The following is a 25,607-nucleotide window of genomic DNA, read 5'->3' as shown; positions in this document are numbered from 1 at the left end:
TTCTTCGCCCTATTCTTTTATTTATTTTTTTAAACCTACTGTAGAGGGCCTAAACTTAACCAGTTGGAAACCAAGCGTACAGTAATACAATTAGCAATCAATCAATCAATCAACTCAATAGGCCATGCTCACTTAGAACAGCGCAGCACCCAGCTCTCTGACTATCCCCCGCGTTGCAGGCAGAGTGTGTGTGTGTGTGTGTGTGTGTGCGTGTGTGTGCGTGTGTGTGTGTGTGCGCGTGTGCGTGTGTGTGTGTGTGTGTGTGTGTGTGTGTGTGTGTGTGTGTGGGGGGGGGGGGGGGGGGGGGGGGCGGTGGGTGGAGACTAGAGCGAGCGCTGACAGTCGAAAGGAAAAAGAAATTGAAAAAAAAAAATGAAAATTAATCAATCAATCAATCCGCGATTTTTCTTTTGTTACAGAATGATTCAAGACCCATCAATTACATCATCCAACATTGTTTAAACGACTAAGACATTCGCTGTGACAGAATCGCTTGATATTTAGTCGTTTAGTCGCTATCAACATATCCATTTGTAAAGATTATTGTCCACCTTCTTGTGATCCGGCGGAGTGATGTGATGTGGTTCGGTTGAGGGCGGGTCCTGGGCCAGCAGCGTGGAATTGTTGCCAATAAAGACGTGTAAAATGACTGTTTCAGCCAATCAGAATCGAGAAATTTGCATGCCGTTGTATAACATTGTATAGTAGTGTACATAAGACCCAGTGCCTCATCCGTAGCTAACATTGTATTGCACTATCGCAGGACCTTAGCATGTCTTACCATGCTTTTTGTAAATTGTATGTACATTATACCTGTTATGTCTTATTCTTATTACTTGTATTATTGCACAAATGTCTTATTCTCATTCCTATTCTTATTACTTGTGTTATTGCACAATCACTGCGGGCATGACCCCCCCGCATTTCACTGTATGCTTGTATGCCGTGACAAATAAAACTCTTGACTTCTCTCTCTCTCTGGCTTCTTATATCGCTTCTAGCCACCACTCTTTGCTGCACAGGCCCTGTTTACAAGAGAAAATGTCTGTCTCTACAGTTTAACCCACCCACACACACCCAGGGCCTGTTAAACTAATATCTATATGCTGTTATAACCATATGAAAACCAGTGATATCTTTCACTATGGAAGTACAGTATGTCGACTGCCCCTGGAGAACTTGCTCAGGCTTCGTTAAACACCTACCCCCTTTGGCCCGATGACATTTCTGGGTCAGCTTCACAGCCCATGAAAGAGACAGATGTCAGTTACCCATAGTTTCTATTGGCTACATGGTTGCCTCAGCCATCGGTGTGTGAATGTCTGAATGAATGGGTGAATGTGAGGCATATGTTGTGTAAGGGTAGTTACACCCACCCACAGGTTGACTAGTGACTAGGTGCCTAGGGCTAGTTTGCACATTTGACCAAAAAGGGGACAAGGCTTTTTGTTTTATTTCCAACTACAAGCATTTCAAGAGAAATACTGTATAGCCTAACTGGATGGCCCTCACTTACTATGTGCAGTATGCAGCACTGGTTTATTTGATTGTATAAATCCATTTTAGGCAAACTACCACCGTATGTGCTAGATCTTTACCAGTTTACGACTCTTACAACCTCAGATTCAGTGCCTGGATACGGTTCCAGGTACCTGCTTTGCGAACTGAGGCTGGAAAAGGGAGTATTTTTTATGTTGGTCCTTGGTCTTGGAATGACCTTCAGTCAAGCCTCAAACTGATGGCACTTGTTCCTTTAGCCAGTTCTGTATCATTAAGGGGTTCCGCTTGGCATCACTCATGCACTCCCTCGCGTACGTGCACGCGCACTGAATAAATTCCACAAATGTACCTTTAATACCAGTATTAGTCTGACCACACCCCTCATCAGCTTACCTTCATAAGCAGGTGTGTGGTCACCTGCTCTCCTCCTTCTCGCTTTCACCACAAGGAAGTGCCTCGGTAGTACCCCACTTGACGTGTTGATTAGTTGAAAAGAGTTGTGACAAGTCTACATTGTGCTTAATTTTTTCTTCTCTCATATCTGTTGTAAAGAAAAAGTTTGGGTCATAATGTATTCTGCGGAGAGTAGACCCGCTAGACCTACTCTTCACCAGCGGTTCTCCATTCCCGCCTCCGTCGTGCGTTCTGGTGCTGGGCTGTTGCCACTTTCGTGGTTGCCGACCCAGCCCAGGAGACAGCCGATGGATAGTTTGCCTCTCCGAAGAGCCGAGGAGTCGGTGCCGTCGCTCCGGCGATGGCCTGATCTCGACTCTGGTTCCTCTGGTTCCAGGGAATCGTCCGTTGGTGAACGGTCGGTTGTTTTGGAGCCGGAGGATTTGCGACGCAAACTTTTCGCGTCTGCCCGTTCACGTCGCAAGATGGTAGCATGCAGGCGCGAACAGCCTGGGTTTGGGGAACTGCTGGAGACCAGAGAGGATGCGTCCGGCTCTGGATTTCCGATGGAAACTGAGGACTTCATGGAAGAGGCGGACAGATTCTTGTATGATGGTCCCGTGGAGGAGAGTATCCCTCCTATCCAGGAAACACCGGAGGGGGGAGAAATGGCTCCATGGGGCTCCCTGTTCGAGGATGTCGAGGAACCACCTTGGCCTCATCAGCAGGATGCCCTACTGTCGGCCACATCAGACTGTGGCTCCTTGACCAGTTGCAGCCTGCTGCATGTGAGGGATGCGGGTTCGGTGGAGGAAGGTCCGCAGGGGAAACTGCAGGCTTTGTTTCCCGAGCTCATGGCGGTAGCCGCCGCCGCAAACGGCGTGCCGCTGCCGCTGCCATTGCCTGCACCTGTCCCTGATGATCTCATAGGTCATCGCTGGCAGCGTCGCCCAGTGAGAGGGGTGGAGGTTGTCTACCCATTTTTCCCATCAATGGGGGCCTATGTTCGTCAGGGTCAGGCGGTTGCCAACATCATGGGACTAACCCCCGCCTACGTACCAGTTACGCGGGTGTCGGGGTTAGTCAAAGGTATGGGGGAGGGCGTGCCTCGGCTTGACAGTCCGATGGCTGCTCTCCTCTGTCCGGATATGGTGTGGGAACCCTTATGCAAGCCGGTCCTCCAGGGGAAATCGGCTAGGCGATTGGCTTATTGGGGTGACCAGTCATTTATCGCTGGTACACAATTGCTGGCTGCGGCGTCTAACATCGCCCACCTGGCTAGATTTGTATCGGGGATTATGACGGGCGGCACGGATCTGAACGAGGTAAAATGCGATCAGATCACCCAGGCGGCAGGAGCTGTCCTGCACCTTTCCCAGGTGCTGGCCATAGCCATGGGGAAAGTGCGTGCCCTGGCTACCCTGGGCCAGCGTCATCTTTGGCTGGAGCAGGCCCGTGTTGCGGAACGGAAGAGAGCCCCTCTTCTGACGGCCGCCCTCTCCGACGCTGGTCTATTCGGCAAGGCCCTGCGGTTGATGACCTCAACATGCAGAGAGATGGCAGAGGAGAGATCCATCCTCCAACCCCATTTTCCGCCTCCCGTCCTTGCCGGTGGAGTCAGAAGGCTTCCGCGACGTCGAGCTGTCTCCGTCGCCCCTACCACTGCCTCCGCCGCCGCTGCTGGCCCCTCCAAGAAGGCCAGGAGAAGAGACGGCGCTTCTGCTACCGCCGGCCCATCCACGACCGGAGGAGACGGTAGGGAACGTCGTGACCAGCAGACAGTAACCTACCGTCCCTCCGGGGCTCCTCGGGGTGGCAAGACTCGAGCGGCGCGAGGTGGCAGACGCCGCTGAGAGTGACTTTTCCCCTCTGTGTCCCCTCTCCTTTACACCCTCCCCGGCCCCTCTATGATTTTGTGCCTTAAAACATTATGATAATAAAGAAGTTCCCCGACATAAGGGGGACTATGTTTTGGCCGAACAAACTGTGTGTTTCTTCAACAATTCATATGGTGGGGTTGTGTAAATATGAATCTGCACTTTTACGTTGTGAGATGAGTCGTGTTGTGTTTACGAGATTAAGCAAGGTCTGCAACATACACTCAGTAATTGGTTCTATTAGCTTGACGCTCCACATGCAGGTAGAAACTGGTGTTATTCCATTGCTTGAACTAAGTATATGTGTCTCACAATGCTGTGTTGTTAAGTTGCAGTAATACTCGTACACACACGTTCCACGGCCTAGCCGTTACTCTCGTCAGCGTTTTTTGCTATGTACGACATAGTCAACGGGTGTAGGATTCACACTCATGCGACTTGTTTTTGTTGTAAATCCTGTTCACATTTTGTGGGTAGCGGGCATTGTATTAGCTTACGCTATACATTAGCATTCTACCGGAGGTTTTCAAAATGGCTACGGTTGTTTCTGTGTGTAGGGAACGAAGGGTTTTTTGTGAGGGGGTGTCGAATAAACCCCTCCTTCCCACTTGATTGGTTTAGGGGATTTTTATCTCTTCTGCTGAGCCAGTCAGGGCCGAGCCGGTGAGACGTCTTGGCAGGGGGGGGGGGGGGGGGGGGGAGGGTTATCCTGCCAACTCCTATTACAGAGAGGAGCCGGCAGAATTTCCCCCCGTCATAGCGGTGTTGCTATGGCGACGCCTTCCATGAGTTGCGGTGTCTTAAGGTGTCGAGTTAGAGCGTAGGGCTCACGGGTCTGCTGCGCTCGATTTATGTAAACTTGAGTTGGTCACATGACTCACAGTTTGCATGTCTTTCTCATGACTACCACTCGTGTGGGAAGGTTTTCTGGGAGGGTCTAGTCTTTACTCTCTGATTAAAGAAGAGTGACTGGATGTAAAATCATGTGAAAATGGGTTTTTTACTCCCAGCTGTGCAGTTGGGTTCATACGGGTGATGCTTCTTCTTTATTATTATAAAGAGTTGGATGTGTCTAGATGAATTGGAAATGGGGGCCCCTGATGGAAACAAGACTAACGTCTTTCTCAGGTCTGCCTCCCCTTACCGATTGTGTGTTTTGAGCCGTACTATGTTGTACCCTTTCTGCAATCTGTTGGTTAAAGTTTTCATTCATTCATTCATGGAGTTGGTTGCATCCCGCCCTCTTGTCGTTCCCCTGGGCGTCTTGGGGATTCAATAAGATGGTCTAAATAGCCTATTATTGATGTGGATATGCCCAACGCACACATAGTGCTAACACAGGATGTTCTGTTGGACATTAGGTAACTGACTGGCGCGCCTTGATTGCTTGGGGTTAAAACAGCGTTTTTATAAAGCAATCGGGATGGGGGTTTTTCCTCTTCCGACGCCCTGTGTGGTTGTCGACGGGTTCTCGTTCATATCAGGGGATGATGACGGAATGGATCTGAACATATGTGGAAGGGTCTCACGCCCTGGGGGTGGGCTGCCGGGCGCGGTTCGCACCGGAACGTCTGAGTGGCGCCTTCTTTTTATGTTTAAGATCAACACGCATATCTGCCCCTTCTCCTGGAGTTGGCATGTCGGCGTGGTTAGGGCACGGGACTGGTTCTGGTCGCGCTGGTCCGGATCAGTTGAACCCGTTGTCCGCCGGGGATGCAGATCTGCTGTTCTGGTACCCTGAGGGACTTTTTTTTTTCAGGGGGAAAAATGCTAGGTCGGTCCGGGTGTCACAGGGTTGAGCGCTATGGAACCCTTGTTGGGTACATTGTATTCTACTCTGTCGTAATGGCTTACGGCTGTGCCAGCCTGTACGCGTCCGATCTCGTTGGATCTCGGCCGCCATGCAGGTTGGTCTTGGTTAGTACTTGGTTGGGTGACCTCCTGGGTATACCAAGTACGGTGCTGGGGCTGGTTTTCCATTCTTACGCTCTTCTCTTACGCATGGCGAAGAGGGGCCTGTTGGGGTGGTCTTGACCTCCTCGGGGGACCCTGTGCTCCCCGTATCACCGGGCCAGGTCCGAAGTAATGTTTCGTTGACCTGTAGGCCCGGGATAACCCTGTTGGAAACTGGAACACGGGCTGCGACAGCGCAGGTGTGTTTTGGGGTTTTTTCCTGAGGGGTTATGGGACCAACCACCGCATGGGGTAACACCTGGGTGGTTGGTTCTCTGGTGTATTGCTGCGGTGTCAACTCCCGGGTTAACCGGTTTGAGGGTGCCCCTGCACGTTCATGACGTCTGCCAATCGTGTCAGCCTTCTCTGCCTCGACCCCTCTGGGTGGGTTTTTTTTAGATGGAGCCTTGGTCATGCAACTACGCCAGCATACGCCCCTTCCGCCGGGGCGGCTGTGTTCAGCTGTCCTTTCTGGCGCCTGTCTCGTCCGCAGTCTCCAGGCTAGGGTTCACAGCCTGTTGCCTGGTTTTCCTCGGTGCGCTGCCTGCTTCCGTTGGTTAACCTTTTTTGTGTGCTTACGGCCATGCTGGCTGCCTGTTGCAGGGTCAGTGTGCCAGGCAGTGTACTATCGGGGAGGACGGGGCCCGCTCGGCTGAGGGGCCTTTGTCCGAATACGCTGGCGATGTGGGGGGCGGGTCACTACGTGCCCACCTGGTGGGGTCTTGATGCTGGCATCATGGACTTCTCCGGGCCCCCGTTCCAGGGGGTCCAGTCCCTTTGGTGGGTCTGGGTCTTCCTTCGCGCTCCGCTGCTACGGCCTTGCCACGGGGTTGGGTCTGCCCTTGACCCCGTGATTATGGGGGCAGTAACGAGGTTGTTTCCCTCCGTTCGTTCCCGGGTGGCATGCGGGTTGTGCATGTGTGTAGTCGTGGGGTCAAGCCACGGTCTGCTCACCCTGTGCGTTGAGTTGCTTGAGTGCCTCTTCGCACGGTCGGGTCCGTCGCCCTCCCGGTAAACCTCTAATAGAAGGGGTGCCCTCCATTAGGGGGGGTCGGGGGGGCTCGGCCCTCCCTGTTCTGTTGGTTGTGGGGGGCCTTCAGCGGGGTGTATTTGTCGGCCAGTGGCTCCGCTTGGCCTCCCTTTGTGCATGAGTGATGCCAAGCGGAACCCCTTAATGATACAGAACGATAGGTTATGACTATAACCAAGTTCTGTTAATTAGGGGTGACGCTTGGCATCCGACGCCGCTGCAGCCCTTGACCTCACCTTGTGGTGAAAGCTTGGGTAGGAGGAGAGTAGGTGACCACACACCTGCTTATGAAGGTAAGCTGATGAGGGGTGTGGTCAGACTAATACTGGTATTAAAGGTACATTTGTGGAATTTATTCAGTGCGCGTGCACGTACGCGAGGGAGTGCATGAGTGATGCCAAGCGTCACCCCTAATTAACAGAACTTGGTTATAGTCATAACCTATCGTTTTAAACGGATGTTATCTGAGGTCCTTACCACCAGCTGCTCATGTAGTAATGAGTAACGTACCTTGGTTTTTTATTGCTCCAAATGTGCACAATGTAGTGATTGATTTTTGTCGTGTTGTTCTCTGTGTTTTATATTTTTTTTGTGTTTACCATTGTGGAAACGTTGCTGCATTCTTGGCCAGGTCAGCATTGTAAATTAAATTTTGTCTCAATGCTTTTTTATCTGGTTAAATAAAGGTTAAAAAATAAATAAAAATTAAAAGCTTAAATGCTTATTCTACCCATTATCATTGTGTGGCACGAAGTTCCCCCTGCCAGAGTTGGTACTGTACTGTATATTCCAAAAAGACTGTTCATGGTGAAGAGCTACTGGGTAGTGTATGATTTTATCAGTGGTAGTTTGCTTATACGAAGCAATCTCAATTAGGGGACCCCGATATCGATAACTTTCTGCTCCTCAAGGTCGATACCGATAACCGATATATATATATTTATTGTATTATAAATTTTTTTTTTAATGTATATTCCTGTAGTTTTGACCGGTACCCAACGGTACCTTTTTTCTGTACTTTAGTCTCTAAAAAATCGACCTACCTCAGTTGTGAAAAAAAAAATCCAAACTTCAAATAACCACATTTTCGACCGTTTTCGGCTTGCCATTGCCCAAGTAAGCATATATTGTGCGTGTGAACGTTGCCATGAAAAAAAAAAGAAAAGTGTAAAAAATATATATATAATTTTTTTTTTATTATCGGAGCTATCAATAATTGTATCTGGTTTATCGGGATGACGTCATAATAGCTGATATCGGCCCGATAATTATCGACCCGATAATTATCATGCATCCCTAATCTCAATGTACTAGACCAGGAAATCAACCTGCCCTATTGCTGCCCATTATTTTCCTCCTGCTATGTCATGATTCTCTCCTCTCTTTCTTCTCCTCCTCTTCTACGGGGAGCTGTTCTCTTAACTATTTTTATTGTCTGGCCTGGAAAGAAGGCAGACGGGAGCAGAACAGTCATTCCACACTCCTCTCTCCTCTCCTCTCCTCTTGTCACTTTTCTTCTCTCTTTGCTCCTCCGCGATGGAGAGATTCCCTCATACCTCGGTTCCCTGTCCTTTAAAATGTCTTTGTCTTTACCTCAGGTTACCCCTCTCACCTTTCACCATACATGCTCTCTCTCTGTCTATCTCTCTATCTATCTCTCTCTGTCTCTATCTCTCTTTTCCTCTCTCTGTATTTCTGCTAAAGTGAAATATGCTTTTACGGTCGAACCAAGTGGTCAAAAGTGGCAGTACCCCGGGACAGACAGACACAGGAAACAGATGATAAATAAACCAGATTTAATAGAAATATACAACAGGAGAAAGCTGGGGAATAAACAATACTATCCTAACGGGGCCTAAGTGGGGGACGTGTGTGTGTGCCAGCAGGGAACATGTGAATGAGGTGTGTAATTCAGAAATCCTTGAAGGAGAGAGGAGAAGACAACGCCGGTTAGCAAACTATAAAGATGAAACAAAACACTGGGGGGGAAAGCAAAGTAATAAAACCGGGTTAGTCCATGACACAAGGAATACTAATACAAAGATTTGGAAATAGGCTTCTTGGTAAAACTAACCACAAGTGATCAGTACGAACAAGCACTGAACGACGGGCTGTCGGGCTCTTTATGCTGCCGGTACTTCTCCCTCCGCGTGCGTCCCCACGTGTGCCCAGCTGCTCCCAATCGCGTCTGATTAGGCTTGATGAGTTGGGACCAGTGATGCCACAGATTACTTGTAAAAGTAATCCGATTACTGATTATTGATTACTCCTTTAAAAAGTAATCCAAGTTACTTTACTGATTACTTGATTATCAGAGTAACTTAGTTACTTTGAAAGTAACTAAGTTACGAAGTCGTCGTCGTTCCCCCAACCGTTTTTTTTAAACGCTTTATTGAAAGTGCATAAATTGTTTTTAACTTGTTTCTCTGCACATAACGTAAATTGTTAAACTAGTGCTTCAGCTTCTGTACCATCAAGTATGGTAAAGCAACAGTCTATGATGCTCACAGCATTAGAGCAGCCAGCCAGTGGTTTTACAAAACCAGTGTATCCATTCACATCTAACAAATGCAGGCTGAACTATTCAATTATATCAACTGTAACTATTAAATTGTTTTTATAAATGTCTCTCTATAAACATACAATCAGTCTCTCTTTAACATGTAAATTAACTGTCAATCTGGCAAATAAGAGCTTTTGCTCTGCCACCATCAAATATACATTAATCAAAAGGGAAAGAAACAATCTCTCTCTTTTGCTGTTTGGCTGGCCTCCGAGTCCTCCTGTACCTACTAGTCGAAGCGTCGGCTAGTGTTGTGATTCCAGATTCTTTCAATGCAATTGGATGTGCTGTTTTTAGCGGTAGACAGTATTTTGTTTCCTCTGCATATGAACGTGAAGTAGTGACTGACGAGCGTTTTGGGATGGAAGTCTGAACAGAAACTCACTTTTAATTTTGCCAAGCGTTTTGGGGTGGAATTCTCCGACGACGGAGCCCTGCTGTCACACGATTGGCGCATATGTCACATGACGTGCTGTGAAGACCCGCCCTACTCTGCCTCTGATTCGCAGACTGTGGATGGGGAATGTGATTGTACCAAAGCAGAGTCACTCACAGACAGAGTGTCCAGTCACGCCGCGGCCCGCGGGACACATTCTTGTGTAACCCTTTCACTGCCACACTACGTCACTCCCAAAAGAAAAACAGCTCAAAATGTATTTTTGACTGTCGAAAACGAAATAAAATACTGCATTCCGCCTGCATTATGAATTTATGATGAGATAGTAACGAAATAGTAATGCACAGCCACTTGGACAAGTAACTGCAATCAGATTACTGGCTTTTAAAGATTAACGCGTTAGATTACTATTTTCGGGGGAAAGTAATCAGATTACAATAACGCGTTACTAAGTAACACGTTACCAGCATCACTGGTTGGGACGAGGTGGGAGTCACAACAAAAGATGCCATTTGCAATTTTTGCCAATCATTCTTTTGTGATGACTTGTGATAGTCGGACATAAAACATACCAATGTGTTCTGTGTCTCAAGAGCCTAACTGACTAACTGAGTAACATACCTCAGTTAACTGAGTTAACTGAAGATGCTTTTCCTCAACTATTTTCAACTGTAGTAGGTCCAACTTGAGGGAAGTTGAAGAAATGGTTGAACTATTACCGCTATTACTAACTAGAATATTGTACTGTATTTGTATATTGAGTTGTTTATATTTGGATAACGTTGAAATAATGAAATATCATTATTTCAACCTTTTCTTTATTTTCAACCTGAATGTGATTATTATTGAATTTCGATTTTCTCTCTCTCTTTCTATCTCTTCTGTGGTTGTATAGGCCAATCTAAAGAGGTTTCTGGATCTCATCCATCATCACCAAGTGGACAAGGTGTCCAAGATGTTGGAGAGGGGCCTCGACCCCAACTACCATGACACAGAGACTGGTGGTAAGCACACACACACTTTGGGGAGAATCAAGTATGCATGAGCATGCACACATACACATACATACTCATGTGCAAACACATACACATGTGCAAAAATACACACACCCACACATGTTTGTACTTGTGAGGACTATTGACTACATTCTATTGACTACATGTCCTTGTCCCTTACCACAGCATGCCTAACCTAAACTCCTACCCTTAAAATGATTAATGTCCTCACTTTAAAATCATTTTACTCATCTCTCTATCCTTGTTGGGACATTTGATCCTCATAAGGATAATCTTGAATGCACACAGGCATATAGACACACACACACACACACACACACACACACACTCACACACACACACACACACACACACACACACACACACACACACACACACACACACACACACACACACACACACACACACACACACACACACACACACACACACACCATGACACATACACTGGTGGTAAGACTGGAGTGCGTGCGCACGCACGCACGCACGCGCGCACACACACACACACACACACACACACGTATGCATGCACACACATACTTGTTTTTGCTACATGGTGAGTGTCGTGTAAACCTTATACCTTTAGTTCACAGATAATAATAGACGGAGAGATGTGATCACGTTGACTCTTTAATTCTCGGTCAGTCAGGAACTAACGTGCAACATGCAAATGTGTCCGTGTAGCAACACGGGCCAAACCCTTACAGGACATCTTCCCCTTTTAGTAAGAAACATCTCCCATTCCCTTAATAACAAAACATCATATTTTCAAGTATTACACTACAATAGGCATCCAATATTTGCATAACATTTTCAAACAATAATCTCACCAAGACTCTTGTCTTGCATCTCTTACTGAGATTATGAACAGATGCAAATCACATCATCTTTCCTCTCTCTCTCTCTCTCTCTCTCTCTCTCTCTTTTTTTTTTTTTTTTTTCAAACAGTCATTCACCCCCCCCCCCCCCCCCCCCCCCATCTCTCACATATCCAATCTAACTGGAGGACGTGACACTCTGCCAGAGGAGGTCACATAGGGCACTTTGGTGTTATCAGAATGTCTGTCATTTCTAATGTCACTTGCACTTTGAGCTGGCTGGTATGGGTGTGTCTCTGAGTTATCTTGTTCCACATTAGGCTCAGGTATCTCAGGTGTTGTTGCCTGTGGAGCAGGTTGCTGAAGAGTGCGCAGGTGAGCACGGTTTCTTCTCAACTGTCCTTCGTCCGTCTGTATGATGTATGACCTGGGCGTTGTCGCCTGCTGTATGACAGTCCCTCCTCTGTTCTATTTGGGGAGCCACACATTTTGGCCACACTGCAGCGTAGGTAAGGGACGGGCTCCGTAACGTAGATTGTAGCGACGTTGTTGATCCTCTTTTGCCTGCATCTCCGACTTCCTGAAGTCTCTGATGTTTGGCCAGCGAGGGAGTAGAGTCTTTGGGAGTTGTGGTATGTTGGAGCGAATCTGTCTCCCCATGAGGAGCTGTGCAGGGGAATAACCGCTCTCCAGGGGCGTGGCGCGGTATGCCAACAGCGCCTTTGCCTTGTCGCCTCCTCCTTTCCACAGCCCCTTCACTGTAGCCACGGCCCGCTCAGCCTCTCCGTTTGCCTGCGGATACCGTGGACTGCTAGTCACAAGGGTGAAACCATACTCACCCGCAGAGCTCTGGAAGGGTAACCCACTGTATTGGGGCCCATTGTCCGAAACCAGGGTCTGCGGTGTCCCGTGACGGCTGAACACGTCTTTCAGCGCAGCCACGACTGTCTCTGCCGAAGCTACCTTAAGATGGGCAACTTCTATATATCGCGAGAAAAAGTCCACAATCACCATATAAGTCTTCTTCTCCCAGAAAAACAAGTCAGTAGCGACCCGCTGCCAGGGCCTTTCTTGCACTGGTGTGGGGACCAAGGGCTCTCTGCGTTCTGCCCTGTGTTGTGAACATGTGTCACACTTTTCCACCAGCTGATTGATGTATACCGACAGTCCGGGCCACCAGACTGACTGGCGTGCTCTTGCTCTGCACTTGACAATTTGAATTTGAAGAATTTAAAAAATCACTAAATTTTATGACTGAGGAGATCAGCAAAGTGGTAAAACAACAAGGTGACATCATGAAACTAATGAAGGAGGTTCGTGAGTTGAAGGCCACAATCAACCAAAGGGACCAGAAGATCGAACTGATGGAACAAAGGATTGACGACTTGGAGCAGTACTCTCGTGCTGATGACCTTATCATCACTGGGCTGGAAATCAAACATCGCAGCTATGCCAGAGCAACAGCCGGTGACCGACAAGGTGAGGATGCACCACCTGAGGAACTGTATACAGTAGAGCAGCAAGTGGTTCAATACATGAGAAGTAAGAACATTCCCTTAGAGAGCCAGCACATCTCGGCTTGTCACATTCTCCCAAGCAAGGACAAAAAAAACACCAAGACCACGATTGTTGTCAAGCTTGCAAATCGAAAGCATAAGGTTGAAGTGTTGAGACAATCCAAAAACCTTAGAGATACTGGAGTGTATATAAACGAGCACCTAACAAAGAAGAATTCTGAAATAGCTTGGTATGGCCGTGCCCTCAGAAAGCAAAACAAGATCCAAGCAACCTGGTCAAGAAATGGAAAAGTATTTATAAAGTTAAACGGACCACCAGAGCAGGCCAGGGTGGTTGCGGTACGAAATCTGAATGATCTGGAGCAATACAAGTGACAATGCCTAAATATATTTTTTTGGGACCGATGACTTGGATTTCATTCATGCTGTTTACCTTATTGACTGAGTTTTTTTCTGGTAGGCCTGTATGGCCAAGATGTTTTCTGTCTGGACATGTGGAAGATATGTTTCTTTTATGTTTTTTTTTGTTCTTTGTTTTTTTTGGCTTTTTCATTTTCAACTTTATGGCATTCTTTGGTTGGCATAGAACCTATGGTCTGAAAGAGATATCATGGATTATTTTTTATCTATACTGTCTATTGGGATTCCATTTTCTTTTTTTGGACTGGGATTCTGTTTCCTACCGCATGTTGAATGCATGGATACTGCAGACTGAAAGAGAGAACTTGAATTACTTTTTGCTCGACTATGGACATGGACTATTGTTTTCAATTTTGGATCTGGGTGTGTATATGTTTTCCACGGACAGTTATGGCATGGACTACTTTTGTGGAGAGGCATTGTGGACAACTACAGCATGGACTATGGAGATGTGTCTTGGGCAGCCAAGGGCTCATGTTGGCCAGCTGTATGGTATGGTCAACTTGGGTGGAATTGTATTTGGAGATACATACATGGGTGACTTTAAAGAAGTAGGCTCACTGGAGCCCGGAAATCAAGTACATAACCACAATGTCGGATACGGAAGAAATATATGATTTTGAATATGATGTTGATCCTGAGACTCATGTGTTTAATGCAATTAATAATACCTGTAAATATTATACAGATGAACAGCTTAATGACATTGTTAAACCAGAAAATAGGTTTTCGTTGATACACCTAAATTGTAGAAGCCTTTATGCGAATTTCACCAAGATTAATGAATACTTAAAAACATTTAATAATAGATTTTCAGTTATAGCATTATCTGAAACGTGGTTAAAGCAGGAGAATTGTGCTGATTTTCACTTGGAGGGTTATGAGCTGTATCACCTGGATAGAAACAACAAAAGGGGAGGGGGCGTGGCCCTGTATGTGGACAGTGACTTGAAATGTAAACAAGTGCAAAGTATAGTAATCGATGACTTAATGGAAGGTATAACTGTGGAAATTGAAATGGATAAGGTGAAGAATATTGTTGTTACTTGTGTATACAGAACACCAGGGTCAAGCATAGAATCATTTAAAGACAGTTTGGAAGAGTTATTGAATGGGTTAAATGAGAGCAAAACATGTCTGATTTGTGGAGACTTTAACATTGATCTCTTAAAGCAATCTAATCACTGCACGTCAGATTTTGTGGATACTCTATATGGCAGAGGGTTCTACCCACTGATCACAAAACCCAGTAGAGTAACCTCAACTTGTGCTACATTAATTGACAATATTTTTATAAACACTTTGGAGAACAATATTAAAAGCGGACTTGTGATAAATGATATTAATGACCACTTACCTATATTTGTAATATATGACTGTCAAATTAAGACAAAGAAGGAAGAAAACTCCCTTAGATACACAAGGGTAAGAACTGATGACACAATAGCCAAGTTCAGGAATGATCTGGTTAATGAGGAGTGGAAAGGGGTTTATGTGGAAGAAGTAAATGCTGCATATGAGGCATTTTTGGACATTTACTTGTCGCTGTATGAAGAACACTGTCCAATGGTAGTACGGAAGCAAAAATGTAATTATAAAATAAAACCCTGGATGACAAAGGGCTTACAAAATGCAAGTAAAAAGAAAAACAAACTCTATAGAGATTTTATCAAATTAAGAACAAAAAAGGCTGAAAATCAATATAAAGCTTACAAAAATAAATTAACTACTATAATTAGAAATGCAAAGAAAGAACACTATAATAATGTCTTAAAGGAAAATATAAATAATATCAAAGAAACTTGGAAGATTTTACGAAATGTCATTGGAAGCAAAGCTGTATCTGCAGATTTACCCAATTACTTCATTAATGACAACAATACGGTTATTAAAAACGTGAATGAAGTGGTAAATGAATTTAATTCATTTTTTGTAAATGTAGGCCCAAACCTTGCTAAGAATATCCAAAGTCATAATGAAGGGAAAGCAAATAAAGACTGGACAGGGGAAAGTAAAGTGTTGCAGTCTATGTTTCTAGGACATGTGAGTGAAAGACAAATTATAGAAATAGCATTAAATTCAAAAAATAAGACATCAACTGACAGTGATGGAATTGACATGATAATTGTGAAGAAGACCATTGATTGTATAATTAACCCCCTGTGTCATATTTTTAATCTTTCCTTTCAAACAGGCACCTTTCCAGACAGAATGAAAATAGCAAAGGTTATTCCTCTATTTAAATCTGGGGACAAACACAGCTTTACCAACTACAGACCAGTGTCTTTGCTTTCACAATTTTCCAAGATTCTTAAAAAAGTGTTTGCTCATAAATTAGATAGTTTTATTGAAAAGAATAACCTGCTGAGTGAGAGTCAGTATGGATTCAGGGCAAATCGATCAACAGCCTTAGCCTTAATGAATATATATGAAGAAATAACCACAGCAGTAGATGAGAGGAATTACACAATAGGGGTGTTTATTGACTTAAAAAAAGCATTTGATACGATAGATCATCACATTTTAATTTCTAAATTACAAACATACGGTGTGAGAGGGGTGGCGATGAACTGGTTAAGTAGCTATCTTGAAAATAGACAACAATATGTACAACTCTCTGGTTACACATCTGAATGTATGAATATTGAATGTGGTGTCCCTCAAGGTTCGGTCCTGGGGCCCAAACTTTTTATTTTATATATTAATGATATATGCGAAGTGTCAAACATATTGAAATTTGTTTTATTTGCTGACGATACAAATTTCTTCAGTTCAGGAAAATACCTTAAAAAATTAGCAGATGATATTGTAAATGAAATGTGTAAACTTAAGATATGGTTTGATAACAATAAGCTATCCCTAAATTTGGAAAAAACGAAATTTATGATATTTACTAATCGAAAGAAGGACAATGTGGCATTATGTATTGACAGAGTTAATATTGAAAGAGTATCCGAGTTAAAATTTTTGGGTGTTATGTTGGATGAGAAATTGACATGGAAGCCACATATAATGTACATAAAAAATAAGGTAGCCAAGAGTGTTTTTGTTTTGAACAAGGCAAAGAATGTGCTTGATTATAATTCTATGCGAATATTATATTGTTCACTCATCCTACCATATTTGAGTTACTGTGTGGAAGTGTGGGGTAACACGTATGAAAGCAACATAAAGCCATTATTTATATTACAGAAGAGAGCAGTAAGAATAGTTCACAATGTAGATTCAAGAGAACATACCAACGAATTATTTATTAAATCCAGACTATTGAAACTTAAAGAGTTAGCAGAAATACAGACTTTATTAGTTTTGTTTAGAGCAAAATGCAGAGTATTACCAGCAAATATACAGAGGTTGTTCGTTCCCTGTCCAGATGACAGCAGAAGGAAATTAAATTTTAAACACCAATTTGCACGAACAACCTTAAAACAAAGGTGCACCTCAGTTATAGGTATCAAACTATGGAACTCTTTGCAGAACGATGAAAAGAGTTCCAATAATATATTTCACTTCAAAAGGTTGTGCAAAGAAAAGATACATAGACAGTATAGCACAGTTTAGTATAATATTGCAGTTTAGCGTGTCAGGACGTAGCATAGAGTTGTAGTGTAGGCCAGTATGAGTATAGTAATATAGTATATAGCAGCGTAACATAGAATAATAATATATTAAAATATTGTATAATACTGTACCAATATGGTGTAGAATAAATAGTATGATTTAGTTATATTATAATAAAATAGAAATTAGATAGTATATAGAAGTATAATACATTATATAAGTGTGTGTGTGTGGGGGTGTGTGTGTGTAAATGAATTAACCTAAATATGTAGTTTGACTGATAGATAGACAAAATGGGTTTATTTATGTTGATTTAATTTGGTTGTGTTGATGTTAAATTTTTATTTATTTTTTGCAAAATGGGTATATTCTGTTTGGTTTTACACAATATGTCTATCGGTGTGTTGTACGTGTGTAGGGGCAGGTATATATAAGATTTTTTCTTCTTCCTGTTCCTTTCGGCCATGGTATTTTTTGTGAATTATGTGAATATGTACTGTTGGACTGTGGTGATTCCATGTACGGATAAATAAAATGATGATGATGATGATGATGTCCAGCGTGCAGGTCATTAAGCACCTCCTGTCTGATGCATTGGGGAATCACGATCCTCTGACCACGCAGCAGTAGCTCACCAGCCAGTGTGAGGTTCTCTCTTTCTGGCCAGTATGTCCCCAACTCCGGTGGAAGGTCATGCGTCTCAGGCCAACCTGTCTTACAGTATCTGATGAGCTTTGCACAGACAGGGTCAACCCCCTGTTTCTCCTGTATGCTCCTCAGCCTAGCTTCCGTGGCTGGGAGGCTTTGCACAACTGCATCCACGAACACTTTGACTTCTGTTTCCCTGTCCATTTCTTCTTGTGTGAGCGTGTGCTTGACAGGAGCTCTCGACAATGTGTCTGCTGTTATCAAGCACTTACCGGGCACATGTACAATATTGTATGTGAATCTCATCAGTCTCAGCCGAAACCTCAGAACTCTGGGTGGGAGCTCATCTAGTGCTTTGTTACTCAGCAATGGCACTAGTGGCTTATGATCAGTTTCCAGCCTGAATCTGACCCCCAGAAGGTAGGATGACAACCGCTCACATGCCCATGTGGCTGCCAACGCCTCCTTTTCTATCTGGGCGTAATTCTTCTCTGGGCTTGACAGGCTCCTAGAGATGAACACGACCGGCTTCCATATCCCATCTGTCTGTTGTTGCGTCAGAACGCCTCCGATACCGTAGGACGAGGCATCGGCTGATACGCACGTCTCTGCTGTAGGTGAGTACGGGGCTAACACCCGCGGGGAAATTAACTCCGCTTTCAGTCTCTGAAAAGCTTCTTTTTGTGGGGCCTCCCAGACCCATTCATTCTTCCCGCACAACAGGTCTTTGATTGGGCGAGTGTACGAGGCCAGATGAGGTAAGAACTTGCCTATATATTGGGCCATCCCCATCAGTCTTTTCACTCCTTCGACGTCGGTAGGGTCAGGCATCTCCAAGATTGCTCTGACCTTAGCTGGATCCGGGGCCACCCCGTCTGCTGTGATGCGGTGACCCAGAAACATTATGCTGTTTTTTGCAAACTCACATTTTTCACTGTTCAGTGTCAGGCCTTCTGCCTCCAGTGTCTTTAGGACCCTGTGCAATCTCTCATTATGCTCCTGTATGTCCTTTCCGTACACCAGTATGTCAACACCTGTGCAGCCTTCTATCATCTGTGACATACGGCGTTGAAAATGCTCTGGGGCCGATGAAATCCCAAACGGGAGGCGATTGAATGCATACCGCCCGAACGGTGTGATGAAGGTTGTGAGTAGCTTGCTTTCCTCTGCCAGCGGGATTTGCCAGAAGCCAGCAGTAGCATCCAACTTTGTGAATATCTTTGCCCCTTCAAGCATGGCAAGTGTCTCATCCACCGCTGGGAGGATGAGTCTCTCTCTTCTGACATATTTGTTCAAAGGTGTCATATCTACACACAGCCGTATTTTTCCTTTAGTCAGCTTGGGAACCACGACTATGCCTGCGCACCACGGTGTGGGTCGTGTCACTTTGGAAATCACCCCCATCTTCTCCATGCACTCCAGTTCTGCTCTCACTGTCTCTCGTAGGGGCAAGGGCACACGACGTGGAGTTGACAGGGCGTATGGGACAGCATCGGGCTCTAGCTCAATTTTGTAGGGCTCCTTTAGCTTCCCTAAGCCTGAGAATACTTTGGGGTATTGAACCTTGACATCCTCTTGCTGGGCTGCGACTGTGTGCAGCCGCTTTATGAGTCCAAGCGCCTCTATTGCAGGAAGGCCTAGGAGGGGCCTGGTTAGTTCTTCCACAACATAGATTATTTGTGCTGTTGTTCTCTTTCTAATGGTTAGCTCATCACTGAAGCAGCCTTTTGTATTTAACTTGTATTTTCCTGGTCCATACAGTACTTTTTGTGGTGGCTGTAGATTTCCATGTTTTTCAACTGAGTGCATGCTGCTCGGCACCGCTGTGACCTGGGCCCCTGTATCCAGCTTGAATATGGCCTCCTGTCCATTCAACTCTAACAGTTCCAGCCATTCATCTTCAGGTTCCTCTAGGTTCACTACGTTCAGGAACGCCAAGTCCTCCTCTTCATCTTGAGAAGTCTCTGTGTGTGCCAGTGTGATGTCATGGACCCCTTTTCCTGTTCTGCATGTCTTTGCAAAGTGTCCTTTTTTATGACACACTCTACACTCAGCATCCCGGGCAGGGCATTCTTTCCACATGTGTCTTTTTACATTTCCACATCTGCCACATCCAGGAGACTGTGTGTCAGTTCTGTATTGCTGTGCTTTCTGCCATCTATTTTTTTGTATGGCCTCCACTTGTGCAGCTGCCTGCTGCTCAGTGCCTCTTAAGACAGGCTGTTGTTTCTTTATTGCTGCACTCTGCTTCACTTTAGTCATTGCCTTTTCCAGAGTTAAATCTGCATCCATTTGCAGGTTTTCTGATAGCTTGGCATCTCTTATGCCTACTACAATCCTGTCCCTTATCAAATCTTCTCTTAGGGTTCCAAATTGACAATGTTCAGCCAGTGTGTGTACAGCAGTGATAAAGGATTCAACATTCTCACCCGGTTCTTGGTTCCTTCTGTTGAAACATGCTCTTTCAAATATGACGTTCCTCTTACTGACGCAATGTGCGTTGAACGCATCCGTGACGTCTTTGTATTTCTTTTTTCGTTCCTCTGTGAGCGGCAAAACACTTAATATATCTTCGGCATCGTCTCCCGCCGCATACATGAAGGCATTTACCTGGAATTCTTCTGACTGTTTATCCAAACCAGACGCTATTCTATAGCGTTCAAACCGCTTCATCCATCTCGGCCATTCGTTAATGTTATTGAAGTCAAACCTGCCTGGCGGAGCCAACTGTGGCAGCGACGGCAACGGGGCTGCTTCATCTCCCATTTCGTCGTTGTCTCTCTTTTTTATTTTTATTTTTATTTTGTATAGTTCGTCTTCTTACTAAGTGATCCCACTTCTGACACCATGTCGTGTAAACCTTATACCTTTAGTTCACAGATAATAATAGACGGAGAGATGTGATCACGTTGACTCTTTAATTCTAGGTCAGTCAGGAACTAACGTGCAACATACAAATGTGTCCGTGTAGCAACACAGGCCAAACCCTTACAGGACAGTGAGGACCCCTGACTTGGCGGGTACTATTTGTATAATGTAGGTGACCCCACTTTTCCTAATGAAATACATGTACTGTATGGTTTCAACACACCATTTATTTTTTGGATCCCAAACATCTGTATCAAAATGTATAATTTATAACATCAAATGTACTGTAATAGTCATTTAAATGTGGTCAAACAAAGACACAAAAGTTCACAAAAACATTATCAAACGTTAATACAATCAATACCTCTTATGACCAATAATAAGGGGTGCTAAGAATTATTATTATTATAAAAAAAAAATTAAACCTTTATTTAACCAGGTAAAATGCTTGAGATCAAGGATCTCTTTTACGAGCAAGACCTGACCAAAATGGCAGCAATAAAAATAATAAACCAAGTTACAACATACAGGACAAAACACAGACAGACAAAAGGATACAAGAAAAAGGAATTGAGCATGCATCACCATATCCTTAACATTAGTAACATGTAGCATCAGCATTATGTATTAATGCATTTGCAAACTCCCAATTATGAACCATAAAACACAGTTACAAAACATGGCACCTTGTGGGGACTGTATACCACTGTGTGACTGATGATCACTCCCATCATACTGTTCATAATCCAAAACACCATATGCCAGCTAATGTTGATAATATCAACTTGGATGATGCTACTGTGCTAACCTGCGCTAGGTAATTGGTTTTTTTTTCACTCAGCTACCATCCCAACAGACATACTGACAGTAATGTTCCCTTGAGCAAGAAACTTAACCAGGTGAAATTGTCTCACTGTCTGAATGTGTAAAAGTACAGAGCATGAGTTAACCCACCTTGCCTGATACATTTTGTTTTATCCAGCTGCAACATATTCTACATATACTACTATGACTACATATTCTACACACCCACTCACTACATACTCACAATATTTATGTAACAATAGTGCAGCCAAAGGTAGCAATCATCTACTTAAGTGGGACAGGACATTACCAAAGCCTGGTGTAAAAGGTGTGTCCCTACTATCCCAACACAGAGAGGTTTGATCCTGTTTAGTGTTCCATAGTGAGCAGAGTCCTAGAGTCCTCATAGGCCCACTTACTGGGAGTCAATTGGAAGCATAGGCTTGGCAAGGCTACAAGGCTATCAAGCATATGCAAACACACAAACGAACACACACAGCGCACAGACATATCCTAAACACCCCTAGATACTTCAGATAATAATACAACAAAAAAAAGATTAGGCTACGTTAGGCTGATGACAACACAGGTTAGTGGAACACGAAAGGGCGGTTGCATATGAACTTTCCTTTATTTGTTCCTGTGTTAAGTGTCACCGTATAATATTGAAGTCAGCCAGCAGGGACCAGTGTAGGGCACAATACAAGTGAGATTATTAATTACACCAGTGCTAATAATTTTTTTTTAAATATGTAGTAAAATACCAATTTATTTCTAAGAGCTGCTGAGCGAACATGATCCTGAAAAAATTAATTAATTAAATCATTGCAGAATGTAGAAAATAGGAATGGCCCATTGAAGTTAACTGGTAATCCAAAGTGGTATTGATTGTGTAATTGGGTATTGAGTGAGGCAAATGAGCGTTTAATTGCAATTAATTGAGTGTGTTGAGGTTTGTTCAGGGTACCTGGAGTCCAAGGGCTCTTACCACAGCCGGTGTTGAGTGAAAAAAGATTGCCTTATAAATGGGTTGTGCTTAATACGGTGCAATTGTCCGCAGTGGGAAATGAGTGTGTTACTGAGGGAAGAGAGGGTGAGCAGAATACTGAGAGGGTTTTCACCCTCAGAGGCCTGCAGGACTGTCATTCAGAGGCTGTAGCTCAGTTTCAAAGCTGAGTGAAGATATCATGAACCTAGACGACCTAAGGAATCGTTTGGTTGGTTGTTGTTGGAAGGGGGCTAACTAATGCTCCAAAGTTCAAAGGGGGTCCCTTGATCTCTCACCTCAAGCTATCTGAATAGCGAGTATCCCCTTTACAGACATACCCACTTTATGCTAATGCCATACAGTTAGTCAGAAACCATGCTCTTTCACCATTCCAAAAATGGTGTATTTGATTATTTCCCCATACTGGGTCCCTAATCAGTCTCTTGTGAATCCAACCGTATTCATGGGGTGATGATGTTAGTAGCCATTTCATTGTAGTGAAACTTTGTAGAAATTGTAGAAAAACCCACTGTATAAAATGACATATTGTGACCTCTAGGATAATCACAGCCTCATGAAACTCTACAACCAAAACTAGAGTCATAGGACATTCAGATAATGTATGGCTTCCCTAGGTTTATTGACAATAATGGGGAGTCTCTGAGCAAGGTTTAAGAGGCTTATGGCGGGGACTGAGGACGAAAACTGACTACAAAGTCAGCGCCCCCTCAATGGGGAGCGACGACGCCTCTCTCGCGGACCAGCTCAACACCTTCTACGGACGGTTTGGTGCAAAGAGTGGCGCCGCTAGCTCAACGGCTAGTGATGTCACTGGCGCGCCGGCTGTTGTGGAGGGGGGGGGGGCATCCGCGGGGGGGCGGGGACGCTCTCTCATTGACGGTACACAGTGTGAGAAGAGCATTTATGCAGGTGAACACCAGAAATGCTGCTGGCCCAGATGGAATAACAGGACGCATACATAAGTCCTGTGCTAACCAGCTAGCCCCTGTGTTCACCACCATATTTAATCGATCCCTGGCGGAGTCAGTGGTCCCTGCCTGCTTCAAGATGTCTACCATTATCCCGGTACCAAAGAAATCCTCCCCAACAGGTCTCAATGACTACAGACCGGTGGCACTCATTTCCTCTGGCTCTGGCCATGACATTTTTTGAGAGGCTGGTTAAGGATCACATTTGTGCCTCCCTCCCCAGTGATATGGACCCTATGCAATTTGCATACAGGCCAAACAGGTCCACTGATGATGCGGTCTCCCAAGTACTGCACAGCACCCTCTCTCACCTAGACCGTCAGAAGGGGGGCTATGTGAGACTGTTGTTCATTGACTACAGCTCAGTGTTCAACACCATAGTCCCCACCAGACTGGCGGACAAGCTGATCGAGCTGGGTCTGAGCTCCGCTCTGAGCGCCTGGATACTGGACTTTCTGAGTGAAAGGCCCCAGGCGGTCAGGGTGGGGGGTCAGACCTCCATCACCATCACCTTGAGCATCGGGTCCCCCCAGGGCTGTGTTCTGAGCCCCCTGCTGTACTCACTATATACACTTGACTGTGTGGCCAAGTTCAGCTCCAACTCCATAGTGAAGTTTGCGGACGACACAGTGGTGGTGGGGCTGATCTCGGACAACGACGAGAAGGCCTACCAGGAGGAGGTTGAGGTACTGGAACGCTGGTGCCAGGACAACAGCCTGCTCCTGAACATTGGTAAAACCAAGGAGCTGATCATGGATTTTAGGAGGAGACAGCAGGAGACACACACACCACTGAGGATAAACGGGGCTACCGTGGACAGGGTGAGCAGCTTCAAGTACCTGGGGGTCCACATCTCAGAGGATCTGACATGGACAACACACATAGACTCAGTCGTAAAAAAGGTGAAGCAGCGCCTCTACCACCTGAGACCGTTAAGGAAGTTCATAGTATCTGGGAAGATACTCCAGTCCTTCTACTCCGGAGCTGTAGAGAGCATCTTGACTGGAAACATCACTGCCTGGTATGGAAACAGCACGGCACAGGACAAGAAGGCCCTACAGAGAGTGGTGTGCTCAGCCGAGCGTACCACGGGTATTGCACTACCACCCCTGCAGGTCCTATACAACAAGAGGTGCAAATCCAGAGCCTGCAGAATAATGAAAGACCCTCACCACCCCAACAACAGCCAGTTCATGCTGCTGCGGTCAGGCAAATGCCTGCGAACACCAGCAACTAGGACAGAGAGACTTCGGCTCAGCTTCTTCCCCCAGGCCATCAGAGCCTTGAACACTGAACTCTCCACACACAAGCACACATGAGCACACACACAACACACACACTGTACACGCTCACACACTAGCAGCCACTTTAACATGAGTACACACACACTCATGCTGCACACGCTCACACTTATGGTCACTTTACAAAAGGAAAGGTCACTTTAAGAATAGTATAGTATAACTTGAGATTGTATAATATAGCATTGTATTAACAGTGTACATAAAGACCCAGTGCCTCATCCATAGCTAACAGTGTATTGCACTACCACAGGACCTAGCATGTCCTACCATGCTCTGTAAATAACTCATGTACATAATTACCGATATGCCCTACTTTGTTTACTTGTTTTATTGCACAATGTCGTTCTATTGGATTCTTATTATATATTACTATTGTATTATGCACATCGTTGCGGGCAAGACCCCCCGCATTTCATTGTATACTTGTATGCCGTAACAAATAAAACTCTTGACTTGACTTGACTAGCAAGAATAGAAGTGCTCGCCATCCAAATACTGAAAAATGCTATTCTTACAGAAATCTCCAAACGTCAACGTTTTTTTTTATACCAAATCACAGTATTCATCTGTTTATGGTGTTCCTCAAGATCTTGGTGTCTTAATGTGGTATTCTGGAGGGATTTTTGACAATGTTTATTCATTCTCGTGTAACAAATGGTATCAACCCAGAATTTGCTGCATCAACTTATGAGACATAATTGAGCATGGGAATGGCATCATCTCCATCATAATGTTCTAAGCCCTTATATACTTTCAAGATATGAATGGGAAGCTAACCAAAACACAATGTTGATTTAAGAGTAGAAAAACTCACACAGTGCTGAGCTGTATCTCAGTATAATCTTCAGCTTCCCAGCATTCAGATGATGTATACCACTTCTATGTGGCATCTATTGTTGACCTCCCCCTAATGACCCCCCCCCCCCCCCCCCCCTTACCCCTATAAAAAAAACAATAAATGGGT

At 44.8% G+C, this 25,607-nt stretch overlaps 1 protein-coding gene across 1 annotated transcript in view; it reads left to right on the top strand.

Moving 5' to 3' along the window:
- LOC311247418 (SH3 and multiple ankyrin repeat domains protein 2-like) overlaps nt 1-25,607 on the top strand; it is a gene marked incomplete at its 3' end in the record, with an annotated part of 730,890 nt that overhangs the window by 167,859 nt on the left and 537,424 nt on the right. The window contains 1 exon segment of the mRNA XM_084337816.1: nt 10,609-10,717. Within this exon segment, the coding sequence (XP_084193942.1) occupies nt 10,609-10,717 (109 nt within the window).

This window comes from Notolepis coatsorum (genome assembly GCF_963971535.1).
Source record: "Notolepis coatsorum genome assembly, chromosome: 20".
Lineage (NCBI taxonomy): Eukaryota > Metazoa > Chordata > Actinopteri > Aulopiformes > Paralepididae > Notolepis > Notolepis coatsorum.
Note: the sequence above shows the minus strand (reverse complement) of the source record. Positions and strands in the feature narration are given on the sequence as shown.